This window comes from Chenopodium album, chromosome 26 (genome assembly GCF_948465745.1).
Source record: "Chenopodium album chromosome 26, dcCheAlbu1.1, whole genome shotgun sequence".
In the NCBI taxonomy this organism is placed as follows: domain Eukaryota; kingdom Viridiplantae; phylum Streptophyta; class Magnoliopsida; order Caryophyllales; family Amaranthaceae; genus Chenopodium; species Chenopodium album.
In genome coordinates, this window is record NC_137859.1 from 27772947 (window position 1) to 27787437 (window position 14491).

Here is a 14491-nt window from a genome sequence, read left to right on the forward strand (position 1 = left end):
TCTAACAATTAAAAAATAAATATGTAGCAAAAAAATATACCTCACGATCTGTCATCTGGTCAAGGCGTCTACGAAAAGAAACTACACGATGGTAGTCCCTTTCCTGAATCTGTGTGTCCCACCTGGCGGCTCGAGCATCAGTCGATGTTATGGCTAAACAACCCTGAACAGGTCGAAATGCAGGAAAATACTCATAAATCCAAGACTGTAACAACGTCAAACACCCAGCAATCTGTCTATAACCTATCCGTGAGGCAACTCCTAACTGCCGATACAAATAAGCAAGGGTAGCTGAACCCCATGAATAATGAGAAAGCTGAACATCCTTCTTCTTCAACTCTAAGATGCAAGAAGGAGGAATACGACTACCACTCTTATCGACAAAAATAGTGCTGCCTAGAACTAACAACAAGAACCCCTGCACCTGGATATCAACGTCTCCTCTCTCTGCCAGGCATCTCTCATATATGGCCTGACTTGACACCCCCCCCCCCCATTATCCCAAATTGGTGCCGGCTTGGCAACAAGTTTATCTGCTCCTATCCCTAAAAACTGCTGAAAGTCAACCTTCAAAGACGCAACATCACTTTGCTCTACAACAACATTACCCTCCACAGGTAACCCAAGTATGTACTGGACATCATGGAGCATAATAGTCATCTCGCCGAACGGGAAGTGAAAAGTGTTTGTGTCAGGCTGCCAGCGCTCTACAAACGCCGAAATCAGGGCCCAGTCAATGTGATGATGCATGATGTTAACTAGCCCACTCAAACCAGTACTATCAACTCGTCTACGCACATCATTGGCCATATTATTACTGTGCATCTCATGTAAATTTAGGCACCATTGTGTCCTAGATTGACACTTCAACACGTCACGATCTTTTGTCGGCCCCATCCAAATTTGTGTGGCGATGTGACCTGCGTAACTGGGAATGACACTTCCATCCTTGGGACCACCCGACATTTCAGCTTGAACAAGCCATGTAGTATCATTTGACGCTCGAACAACACGAATTTTACGAGTTCGAGAAGTACCAGCTCCAGTACTCTGAAATCTACCATCAGCACCTCTCCTCAAAGTGGCTCCAGACGACGCCTGGCCTTGCTCTCCCCTGCCTCCCCGACGTCGAACAGATCTCAAACTCCCGTCATCATCCACCAAATTGTTAATTTGATCCTCATCCCACTCTTCCTCCTCCTCCTCCTCCTTGTCCTCCCCCTCACGTCCTTGAACCTCATTATCAACACATGCTCCATCAGATATAGGAACTGATGTCCTTAGTCTCCTAGTCGAAGCAGTCACTGCACGAGTCCGAGTATGTCTCTCACCCGAGCCATCAATACGATCAAATGTCATTTTGAGCCTACCCAACTGTCGTCATAACCATATTAACAAAATATTTACAATCAATAATAATAATATATTTCAAAAAAAAAAAAACAATATCAATAACAATCATGATATTAATAATAATTATCAATACAAATTTAAATAATTATAATATTAAAATTAAAAACATAATAGTAATTTTTACAAAAAAAAAAAAATAAAAAAAAAATTAAAACTTAGGGTGGCCGGCAATTAACGGCGTACAAAACCGGGTGGCCGCCACCGCCACTCGGTTTTCCACGCCGGTTACAATAAATCGAATTTCAAAAACAAAAACAAAAAAAAAAAGAAAAAAACCGACTTACACGGTGGCTGGTACGTAACCGGCGTCGCAAACCGGTTGGCCGCCACTGGTAATCAATTTCGTTCGCCGGTTACCGGTGCTGGAGAACCGGATTTCCACGCCGGTAACCAGCAATCGACATTAAAAAAAAAACGCAAAACAGAGCATTAAACGCCGGTAACCACCAACCTCTTTTGTCGATTTCCCGGCCATGATACCTTCAGACCAAGGTCGCCTCTGAAAAACGCCGCCGCAAGCTTGCTCCAGCCGCCAGCTGAAGTCAACTTCCGCCCCTTGCTGCGCGAATCCGGTGGTAGTGTGGTGAGAAATTGGTGGTTGTGGTGTTTGATGGGAGAGCAGTCAGAGCACAAAATAAAAAGAATAAAAAAAATAATTAGGGTTAAGTAAGGGTAATATCGACTTTTTGCTTAAAATGATGGCGGTGGTGATTATTTTGGACGGCGGTGTTTAGCAATTCACAAAAAAAATGACATTCTCTCTCTATCCACTTTCTCGCTCATCTCTCCGAATTTCAATCATGGACATTTTATTTTTACAACTTCTCACACACTCATGGGCTAAAAAAAACCCACACCACTCTCTTTCTCCTACACACTCATGGCTCTTATATGTTAATTACCTTTCTTTTCCTTTTTTTTTTTAAATTTTATATTACTTGCATGCAGGGTCGTCTTAAACATTTTGGAGGTCCTGTTCTAATCTTAAAAATAAGACCCTTATTATAACGAATAAAAAAATAAAAAATACAAATGTAATAATGAAAAAATATAGGAAAATAAATAATATGCATCACCGACTTGTAAAAAATTACAAACAATTAAATTAACACATTCAAGTGAAAACAGATAAAAACAACATTTTCAATAGAGAAGTCAACAACGAAAATAACTTGAAAGGTCTTATTGGCATACATAACCTGACCTTTTACATAAACCAATGCGACGATAAGCTTAATTAAACATTGACAGGCACAGGATCTATGAGAACCAATTGAACTTTTTGTTGCATATTTTTGCTTACAATCGAGTAATCATCCTCACCAAGCCGGCAGAAAACCTCAATGACTCTTGAGAGGTTAAGTATTCGATTCATTAATGGCCTCGGAAATGTTGTTGGCCGAAGCATCTCTTCATTTAGGTCCTTCCATGCATCCTCCACTACATTATGAAGCTCTTCCAAGGCAATTTCCTCAGTAACTCTAAATTGCTTCATGTAACATTCTACAACGGATGCTACATGATCTCTTTTTCGCTCAATCTGTTGATGTAAACCCCCCAAATAATATATAAGTTAGCTCAACAAGGACGTATAATTGTTGACTTTTTTTTTATAGAAGAAAGGTTAACAAAGTTAAGACAGTCTTCTCTCAAAACTGTAGTATAATTTTTGGATTAAAGCAACAAATAAAGTGTACATACTCATAGCCTTTTTACCTTATAACTAGCCATGTCACCTATGAGCCTTCCAATCATGCATGAAGCCTTGACAGGTTTCGGTGTTTGGCTTACCCATTCGAAGGCTGCTTTCGTTGCCAATTCTCCCATTCCTAAAAGTTGTCCCAGACATCAGGGTGTAGCCTGCCGTTGTAATGGCAGCATCATTGAGATATTCGTCGTATGTTGGAACATATTTTTCGTGGCACCACTTTGCCTCTTGGAAGTACCCTTGACATTGAGCTTTCATCTATAAAATAGTAATATGAACAAGAAATTACAAGTTTATCCACGTGATAAACAAAACAGTAATATGAACCATGTAATTGATTAAATGTAACTAAAGTGATTGTACACATATCTTAACTAAAGCCATATTTTTCATACCAATTCTCGAACATAGGAACGAGCTCCGATCTTCCTTCTTCGGCTAAAGCTTGTTCAAATCCATTAAAAGTATCAAGGAGAGCCTCATAAGTAAGCTTCATGTAGTCCGGAAGTTGGTTCATGCTGCTTTTGTCCCACCTAATAATGTACATATAAATTTCTTATTGATATAACATACAAAATTTGTTAATCAAGTGAAAAACTTATACAAATAAAAAGATATATTATACTTGGGTACAAACCTTTGGACTGCCTCAGTGTACACTTTTAGTTTTTCAAAGAACCCATAAGCGTCATACGTATCATCCATAACCGATGTCATCTTATACAATTTCGTAAATATTTCTCTACCTATTGCAAATTGAGGTTCATAGAAAGTTCCCAACATCCAAAAATATACTTCCGCAATTCTATCTCTTGCAAAGGGTAATTTTGTTCCAAAGTTGAGGTCTCTCCACCACCTAATTAGGTGTATATGAAAGAAAACTTATTAGTATATGGTGACTTACAACGAAAAAGAAATTAAATATTGTGTAAGGGTTTAGTTGTTTTGTGTCATATCATGTCGAGCCTTATAACAAGCATAAAATAGGGTCCCACTCTTTATCACTATTTGTTACGTACCTGGAGAGGTCTCGTAGTTCTTTCAAGTGTAACGTTTGGAGCAAATTGAAATCTAATTTCGCAAATTTGAGTAGAATTTCATCGTGTAAAGGATCAGCTTCATATGTGGATATATAGTATCGAGACAATAGCCTAGTGACACCTTTGTGGAGAGGTAACTTGAGGGCTTGAGTAACTTGAGTTGCCAAGGGATCACTTAGTTGATCAACCATTGATTTAAGCTTAGTTGTTGTAAATTCAATCGCCTCGTCAAGGATCTTTTCTCCGTGGATCCTAAGATATGAGGCTTCATACAAGTTAAGTATGCCCACTACATCCGTTATCAAGGAGTCGTTGAAGTTACCATCCTCGGTCTTAAACTTGTTAAAGAGATCTATTTTATCATCAAACATATTACTGTACTTGTAAGTGGTAACTACCTATAAAATAACAAATAATGATGCAATATGACAACAAATATTCATATTTAGACCAGATTCTCTTCACCTATTTAAAATATTAGTCAGTAAAATAAAATATCAAAAAATAAGTTTTGATCATAAAAAAAAAAATGTAAGTTCAGTAAAAATTAAGTCAAAGAGTCTTAGTAGTTACAAATATATATTCTACTTTGAGCATACATGTTCAAAAAAATATATCCTATAATATGCTCTTAACCATTTCGTACAAGCTATAATGATAAAAACTATATTATATGCAATCGTTGTTATATAATACGTCCATAATACCAAAAAGCTTTAGTAAGATCATTGAAAACGTTTACTCCATTTCTTTTTGTTTTTAAAGTACTGTGTATAATTATTATAAGATGAGCTAAATCCATACAAAAATTGACATAACTCGTACTATGTTCTTCCTTATATCATCGAACAATACTCTGATTAAAGATTTTAAATGGAACAAACATAAATTATAATAACAATGGGAATATCAAACAAAATGTAAGTGATTGTAATAATTCATGCAAAAGAAGAAAATCATACATACCAGAAGAAAAATAGAAGCCATGTTGCCTTAAGAGACGAAATCTAAGAGAAACATAGTGAAGATCGTCCTCAAAAGAAACATCATTTTGTGTGTAAGTCTTGTTAAAATGTTGTAAGTTGGCTTCAATTTCATCTTCAAAGTGATATGCAATCCCAAGTTGCTCTAAAACATCAATTAGTACAAGCCTTTCCTTTGGATCTTCTGCGAAGCCAAAAAGCTTTCTCCTCACTTCCTCTTTCAGCTCCTTCGCCTCTTCCTCTCTTCGCCGTTGAGTCATCTACATCCATTTTTAGCCCAAGTACATAATTAGTTAAGCAAGTCGTACAACAAATCGTCTCACACTAGGTGATGAATATGAAGCATCACAAGTAGAAAGTAACAACTCATCTATAACAATATTTTGAGACGTACAATCTCGAATAAGAATTTTCCAACTTAAATTATAAATTACTCCGTAGTTGTTTTAATATCCTAAATAGAGTATAGGTATTATAAACAACAATAACACTCTATGCATGGTACAACTAAAAATAATTATCATGTATTATTTTATACGTTTATTAGAAAGTTACAAAAGACAATAATGTAAAGATACTACGAAGTAATATTTACCTCGTCTGGGAGAGTTTAGTTGATAAAATGGTCACCCCAAAGCTTTGGATGATAGTGTGCCAATGGACGTGTTTTCGGTTTTTCATCTTGTTGATGACCATTGCATGAACAACTTTTTACAATTTATACTTACGCGGTTTCTATTCACTTCACCTTATTTTTGCTGAACTAAAATTATTTTTGCTAAACTTAAATAATTACTGTATTAAAATGAAATTATTATTGCTAAATTGCAATTATTTTCATTGATTCTATATTATACTTTTCTTTGATTTTAACAGAAGTTAAATTATATTAACTAAAATGAAAATATTTTTACTGGATTGAACTTATTTACTGAACTATAATTAATTAACAGAACATTATTTTTTTAAAGGTGAATTGAAGTGAGTGTTAAGATAAGTGTAAATATTATTGTTACCTTGTATTTAGCCTTAGGATTATTTCATTTCCTTGTTTATAGCTAAATTAGTGGGATTGCCTAATCCTATACACTGTATATATTTCGACACTTATCAATGATAATATTCACGGAAAGTATTCTTTCATGGTATCAGTAAGCTAGGGTTTGCTCAACCCTAACACTCTGTTTTTCTGCCCAAGACCTCTGTTTTTTCCGTCATCTTCTTCTCTACTCCGGCAACCTCACGATGTCGGACAAATCTTCTTTTCATGCATCCTGCCTTTACTGTCAATAACATTAAGAGTTGTATTCCAATTGTTCTATCAATGGACAATTCGCTGTATTCTACTTGGGCGGAACTCTTCAAAGTTCACGCACGTTCTCACAAAGTTCTCCATCATATTATTTCTCCGGCCGAGGGCAAGGAGAAGACTCCTCCCTCCACTGACGAGGAGAAGGAGCTATGGCTAACTTTGGATGCAACGGTTGTAGGTTGGATTTATTCAACCATTTCTAATGATCTTTTGCAAACCATTATTGAACCCGATGCTACGGCTATGGATGCTTGGAAGAGATTGCGTGACATCTTTCAAGATAATCAAAATTCCCGCGCCGTCGCTCTTGAACAGGAGTTTTCTACTACCTCTATGGAGGATTTCCCTAATGTCTCCTCCTATTGTCAACACCTTAAGACCTTGGCTGATCAATTAAGGAATGTTGGTGCTCCTGTCTCTGAAAGTCGAATGGTTTTGCGCTTGGTCGGTGGTCTTACAAAGGCCTATAGTGGTGTCGGTACATTAATCCGGCAAAGTGACCCGCTTCCCCCTTTCTATAAGGCACGTTCCATGCTTACTCTCGAGGAAGCAGGGATGGCCAAGGAAGCGGCGGCCAAATCGACAATGGTGGCAACGAGTGCCTCGTCTCATGTTTCTGATCCAGTAGGGGGTTCGAAAGGGAAAAATTCTGGTTCTGGCCGGCGTAATTCTGGTGGCCGGAGGAATTCTGGTGGCGGCTCTGGTGGTCGCGGCGGCACAGGTGGGGGCAAGTCCGGGAAACAACAGTCCTCCGGGAAGAACTCGAGTGCTGCTGCTCCGCACTCAAACTCTGCTCCTGTTTCTTTTTTGCTGCCACAATTCACTCCATGGGGGTGGATGAATGGGGCTTGGCCCGTGCCACCTTGTCCATACCCCAATCAAGGGTGGGCCAGGCCACATCAAGAACGAGGCCCAACTCCAGGAATCCTTGGTCCAAGACCGATGGGTCAGCAGCAACAAGCATATGCAACATCTCAGTTTGGGCAGTCCGCAAATGCTACTCCAACGGATCTTGAGGCAGCAATGCATACCATGACTCTCACTCCACCGGACCCGTCATGGTACATGGATACCGGTGCCACCTCTCACATGACTTCTTCTTCCAGTAATCTCTCGTCTTATTTTAATTTGAGCACTCATCCTAATAATGGCATTCTTGTTGGAAATGGCAATACTATTCCGATTATTGGTTATGGAAAATCCGTTATGCCCACCACTAATCCTCCCCTCTCCCTAAATAATGTCCTACATGCACCCAAATTAATAAAAAATCTCGTATCTGTTCGTAAATTTACCACTGATAATTATGTGTCTGTCGAATTTGATCCATTTAGGTTTTCTGTGAAGGATTTTCGGACGGGGAAGCCAATAATGAGGTGTAATAGTCATGGAGATCTCTACCCTATCACCACCACCAACAATCAAGCTACTTCCACCTTTGCAACCATCTCACCTAAACTTTGGCATGACATTTGGGTCATCCGGGGACTCCTGTTTTAGATGCTCTTAGGAAAAATAATTGCATTGATTGTAATAGTTTGTCTAATTCTAGTATTTGTGGTTCTTGTGTAATGGGAAAACACATTGAATTGCCTTTTGCTTCGTCTTTGTCAAGTACGACTATGCCTTTTGACATTATTCATAGTGATATATGGTCTTCCCCTATTTTGAGTTCTTTGGGTCATAAATATTATATGTTGCTTTTGGATGATTTTTTGAATTATTTGTGGACTTTTCCTATTTCTCGAAAATCGGATGTTTTTGATGCATTCATGACATTCAAAACACAAATTCTTACCCAATTTGAGCGACATATTAAGAATGTGCAATGTGATAATGGTAGGGAGTTTGATAATAGTTCTTTTTGGGATTTTTGTAAGACACATGGCATGTCTTTTCGATTGTCTTGCCCTCATACCTCTTCACAAAATGGGAAAGACGAAAGAAAAATAAGATCCATAAATAATGTCACTCGTACTTTACTTGCTCATGCCTCTCTTCCCCCCTCTTTTTGGCATCATGCATTGCAAATGGCAACATATCTTCTTAATATTCTTCCTAGCAAACTATTGGGAATTAAGTCACCTTTAGAGGTTCTTTACAAAAGGGTTCCTTCCTACTCTCACTTACGGGTTTTTGGTTGTTTATGCTATCCTCTTATCCCTTCTACCACAATTAATAAGCTTCAACCAAGATCAACCCCTTGTGTATTTTTGGGATATCCTACGAACCATCAAGGGTACAAATGTTTTGATTTATCTTCTAATAAAATCATCATTTGTCGTCAAGTTTTATTTGATGAGACAATTTTTCCATTTGCTAAGTTGTACAAACCTCATGCTAATGCTTATGATTTTCTTGATGATGGACTCCATCCATACATTATTCATCACATGCATGATCAGCACGTAAATTCTTCACCTCCTCCTACATCTCCAAGGCCCATTATCTCCACGGCCCACCCAAGTCATGCCATATCTCCAATAGCTCACTAATTATATACTCCTAGACTCTAGTGTAGCTATCTATATATCCCTACACCCCCATCCCTAAACAATACATAAACAAACCCAACAACCCCATTTTTTGTAAACACTTTTTACCCACCTATAGATTAAAAAAAAAAAATTCAAATCATCATTTCATTTCATTTTCTCTCTCCTTACCCATTTTCTCTCTCTACAACCCCTTTTCTCTCTCTAAACCCATTGATCTACTTTTTCAAACCCAAAATTTCTACGAATCTGAGACAAATTATCAATAAAAATTGTTCAATCACTACAAAATTCAACAAAACAAGATTGAAATTTGAAAGAATAAGTGGTTTTATTCATATTTGGTTCAAAAAAGAGTATGAAACCTAGGTTTTATTAAATTTTTTTTGTTGTGATTGTATTTCAAAACAATTATTGAAACATTAATTGCGGAAAATGCATCATGTAAGTATTTACTATAGTTTTAGTAATTTTTGTTCAAAAACTAGTAAATCAAATCATTACATTCTTCATTTTTTTTTGTACAACAAAGAAAACAGTTCCAGAAAAGGAAAACAAAGATTCTGGAAGAATGTAAGTATTAATAAAATTAATTCGTAGTGAAATTTTTCTTTTGATGAATGTTCATTTCCATTTTGATAAATGCTCATTTATACATTAGTATACTATCATTCACATGTTTTTTTTTTCGAAAAAATCTCATTTAATTAATATAAATGCTCATTCAATTCATATGTATTTAATGATTTATAGTCATTCGTGTAATAATGTTCATTTTTTCATAGTTATAAGTGGAGAATTATTTTGATGAATGTTCGTTTTTATTTTGGTAAATGTTCAATCACATAATAATACATGGTCATTCAAAATTTCACATATTAACATACGATTATTAGAACATCAAAGGTGTTTGATGAATGTTCATTTTTATTGCAATACGAAGGAAATAGTTTTAGAGAAGAACATAAAAAATCTTGAGAAAAGTAAGCATTAATTAAACTAGTTCGTAGTGGATTTTTTATTTAATAATTTTTCTTTTCCATTTTGACAGATGTTCATTTGTATATTAGTATTGATAAGTGATATTTATGTCACTCGTAGGGGTAGTATTTAGGTTATTTTCGTGTTTATTTTCCCTTATTTTTTCCTTTTATTCTCTTGTTTTCTCTTTAATAAAGTCTCTAGTTTATTTTGGTAATTTTGGTGTGTTTTAGTTTATTTTCTTTATTTTATTAGTTTTATTCTATTTTCCTATTTTATTTTATTTATTTCTATTTTATTTATTTTATTTTATTTGTCTTGGTTTTATTTTATTTCGTCCTTTTCTTATTTTCATTTTTATTTATTTCTATTTTATTTATTTTATTTTATTCTTTGTCCCGATTCTCCCTTATGTTTATTTGGTTGTGTAGGATCGTGCTCGGAGGTCGGAGGTCCGAGTTCAAGGTCCGAGTCCAAGGTTCGAGGCACAAGCTCACAAGCAAGCAGCTGCCCCTAACCAATACCCCTGCTGCCCCTTATCCATCACCACACCCTACCTTATCCTCCACCACAAGCCACGCACACACACACCACTCACTGTCCCCTGCTTCTCCCCTACTCCTCAAACCACCACACAAAACAGCAGCCCACTCACTCACCTGCACAGCCACCTCGCAATAATACCACCAGCAATTATCAACACCCCGCAACACCAACACCCACGCAGCACCACTCACCACCACAAACCACCAGCTCCACCATTGCTGCCCCCCCTTCACCACACAAATTAACAACACCTCGCACCTCACCCGCAACCAACCACCAATAATCGCAGCCTCCCAAACCACCACCAATCCCAGCCACGCACATCGACCACACACTCATCAACAACCCCAATTACAGCAGCCACCAACGCCTTCTCAACCTTCCCCTGTTCTCACCTCGCAATAATCTCCCATCAATCGGAATTTGCAGCCTCGCAATTGCAATTAATTACCTCAATTTAGCCCCAATTTTATTGGAGCTTCGCGGCCGCGCAGCCCTGTCAGAAGGCGCACAACTGGAGTCGAAATTCAGAGTTGAGGCAGTAAGTTTGCGCGACCTCTGCGCGGTGTCTTCGCGGGCGCGTAAATCGGGGTTCAATTTGAACCACATCACGAGCTTCGCACGCGATTGTTAATGAAGACCAACGACCTTGATTGATGCTCATAGTAGGCGTTGATGATGCGATTGGTGGTGATAGCCGTTCATTTGGTGCTTGGGTGAAATCGGACGGTGGTGATGCAATGAAGATAATTGATGGTGGAGCTTGGTGAAGTATGGTGCAGGGGATTATTTCCCCATTAGGGAGCCACGAAGAGAAGGAAATTGGGTCTGATGTTTTGGGGGGAATTGTGGGTTTATTTTTATTTTTCTTTTTCTTTTTATGTTTATTTGTTTTCCTTTTCCTTTTCTGATTTTCTTTTCTCTTTTATTTCTTTTCTCTTTTATTTTCTTTTTATTTCCTTTTCTTTCTTTATTTTATTTTCTTCTTTTATTTTTCTATTTTTCCTAGTTTTATGAAGTTAGTATAAATACCCATTTTTGGGGTAATTAGAGAAGATGATTATCCATTATTCTACTCTCTAATTTTAGTTTTAGGAGAGCTTCTCTCTCTAGGTTTAGTTTAGGATTAGGGTAGTTTAGAGAGAGAAAGTGAGGGTTTCACCATTGTTGAGCTTGGATTTTGAAGAAGAAGATTGATCATCTTGTTTGTAGATTTACATTTTCAATCAATGAGAATCTCTAACTCTCTCTCCTCTATTTTTATTAATTTCTTTTTATTATTGTTTTAGTTGTTGGTATTACTTGTTAATCATGTTGATTCTTGATTATTTGTTGATTAATCTTGTTATTGTCATGATTAGTGAGTAATTTCCCCATTAAGGGGATGGTTGTGGTGTAGTTGGATCTTGAGCATGTTCTAGGTTTAGAATTGATTTAATTTGTGATTAAAGTCTTTATATGCTTGATATTCTTTAATCTTCTTGCAAGTGCACATTGTTGGTTGATTAAAGGTGAATCTTTGCTAACAAGGAACGGAAGTTGACTTAGTTAAGGTTCATTGTTATCGATTGTTATTTGATAGTACCTCCTAGTATATGGTTCTAATGTGGAAGCATAGAGGCTATGTTAGGAGAAGCCAATTGACCCCGGAAGGCGGCTAGATTGGACCCTTTATTTCGATATTTGAGCATGTTTAGTTCATAATTAATTCAACTTCTATGCTTTTGTTTATGTTCAAGTGAATGCTATACCTAAACCATTTCCCTTAATGTTTTATTTCTTGTTTTAGCATTTTTAGACTTTAGTTTATTTATCTCCTATTCCGGACTAGCTTAATTATTGATAACATTTGGTGGTGTTTAACCGTTCTCTGTGGTTCGACCCCTATGCTTGCCTTATACTCGTATTAGGTTTGTTTAGGTTGTATAAATTGTATTTGATCTAGGTGTAGTCGTTTGACGACGCGATTATTCCCTTGTCAAGTATACAATCATTCACATGTTAATACTCCCTCCGTCCCAAAAAGAACGACTCATTTGAGTTGATTACGCAGGTATTAAGGAAGTTAAGTAAAAAGAAGTAAAAGTATATTGGAAAGATAAATTTACATGGGGTTTGTAAAAAAAAAATAGAGAGAGAAAGTAATAAAATAACATGGAAAATCAAATTTTTATAGGGGAAGCTAATTTTGCACAAATATTGTAGCAAATTGGTGGGTGTTTTAATGAAAATGGGTCATTCTTTTTGGGACAAAGTTTTGGCCAAATGGGTCGTTTTTTTTTGGGATGGAGGGAGTAGATAATTAAACATGTAACAAATGAACACATATAATAGCAATAATGGTCAGTCACAATAATGCATTTGATCAATTACAGTTAAATTACCATATGTAAAAATATATATGATCATCTATAGTTACATAACGGAACATTATTTATGAAACTACAAAACATTGATAATCAATAAAAGTCACATGTACAACTTCTAATCATAAACACAATATATATATATATATATATATATATATATATATATATATATATATATATATATATATATATATATATATATATATATATATACACATTTATATTCAAATACAACTACAATAAACCTATAGGTAACTACTGAAAACAAACATTAAACATAAATGAACATTGGATGATGGAAATGTTCATTTTCGTGTTTATGAAACAATTACATGTAATAGTATAGCTGTATGGAAATGCATTATTATTGTAATTAAATTGAATCTATTTTATATTGGAAATTATTTTTAACAACTTTTTATTTATATAAATACAATTCTAAGACGTATGTATTTTTTATACATCTTACTATAAAACTTACACATAGCTGTTGAAATGAACATTTAATGATACAAAAATGAACATATATTGAAACACGAATAAACAAAAATGTACATTGGATGATGCAATACTTCTAATAATAAAAATGATTTGAACGCAACAATCCATATAAATAAATAAATTTGCTCTCATTTTTATTGATAAAAAAATTCTTAAAATGCAATTCATAAAATGTACTTCGTATTAGTTTGAACAAAAACTCCTTATTATAAAAATGAACATCTAATGATTTATAAATGAACATTTACCAATATAGAAATGAACATATTATGAAAATTTACAGAAAATTCATAAATGAAAAGGGGCGAGGGCGGGGCACGCGCGGAGGGGTGGGGGGTCCAGGCAGTTTTCCCTGCCATAGAGTCTAGGTAAAAATTTGTAATAGTTCACCCTGCCACACGTGACAGTGGCTCTTCCAGCCCACCGTCACTTCCTCAAACACAAATAGGCCCACAAATTCCTCCCCCACCCATTAACCCACAAACCCAAACACAATCAGGCCCTTTACCACCTCCCACTCCTATCCAGCAGTCTAGAATGGTGACTAGGAGTCAACGTAGGATTGTTAATCCCAATCCTAAATACATTCAGCAGTCCCTTCACACTTTAGTATCGAGGTCTCCCTTACCTCGTAATCCGGTTGAGGCTCTACGTGACCCTAACTGGAAAATTGCCATGGATGAGGAATATGCTGCTCTTATTGAAAATAAGACGTGGGAGTTGGTGCCCTGTCCGCCTGATGTTAATGTTATACGGTCTATGTGGATTTTTACTTACAAAGTTAAATCTAATGGTGTGTTTGAAAGGCATAAAGCCCGTCTTGTAGGTGATGGAAAAACTCAACAGGTTGACATTGATTGTGGGGAGACATTTAGTCCGGTTGTGAAACCGGCTACCATCCGTACTGTTCTCAGCATCGCTCTGTCTAAGGCATGGTCTATTCATCAGTTAGATGTCAAAAATGCTTTTTTACATGGTGAGCTACAGGATACAGTGTATATGCATCAACCTTTGTGTTATAAGGACCGGACTCATCCTGATTATGTATGTCTTTTGAATAAGGCTATCTATGGACTTAAGCAGGCCCCTCGCGCTTGGTAAAAGCGTTTTGCTGACTTTGTTTTGTCTATCGGTTTCACCAAT

General features: G+C 36.4%; 1 protein-coding gene and 1 pseudogene across 1 annotated transcript; one reads left to right on the forward strand and one right to left on the reverse strand.

The window, feature by feature from the left end:
* Nucleotides 1-2366: 2366 nt before the first annotated feature.
* On the reverse strand, nucleotides 2367-6440 carry LOC145616964 (putative sesquiterpene synthase; annotated as a pseudogene).
* Nucleotides 6441-6468: 28 nt separating this feature from the next.
* On the forward strand, nucleotides 6469-7956 carry LOC145616965 (uncharacterized). Its single transcript, XM_081671676.1, has one exon. It carries the CDS (start codon nucleotides 6469-6471, stop codon nucleotides 7954-7956), a length of 1488 nt encoding a protein of 495 aa, XP_081527802.1.
* The last annotated feature ends 6535 nt before the right edge of the window (nucleotides 7957-14491 follow it).

Coding starts and splice junctions, on each gene's coding strand:
- LOC145616965 (XM_081671676.1), top strand. CDS start 6,469: ATGGACAATTCGCTGTATTCTACTTGGGCGGAACTCTTCAAAGTTCAC.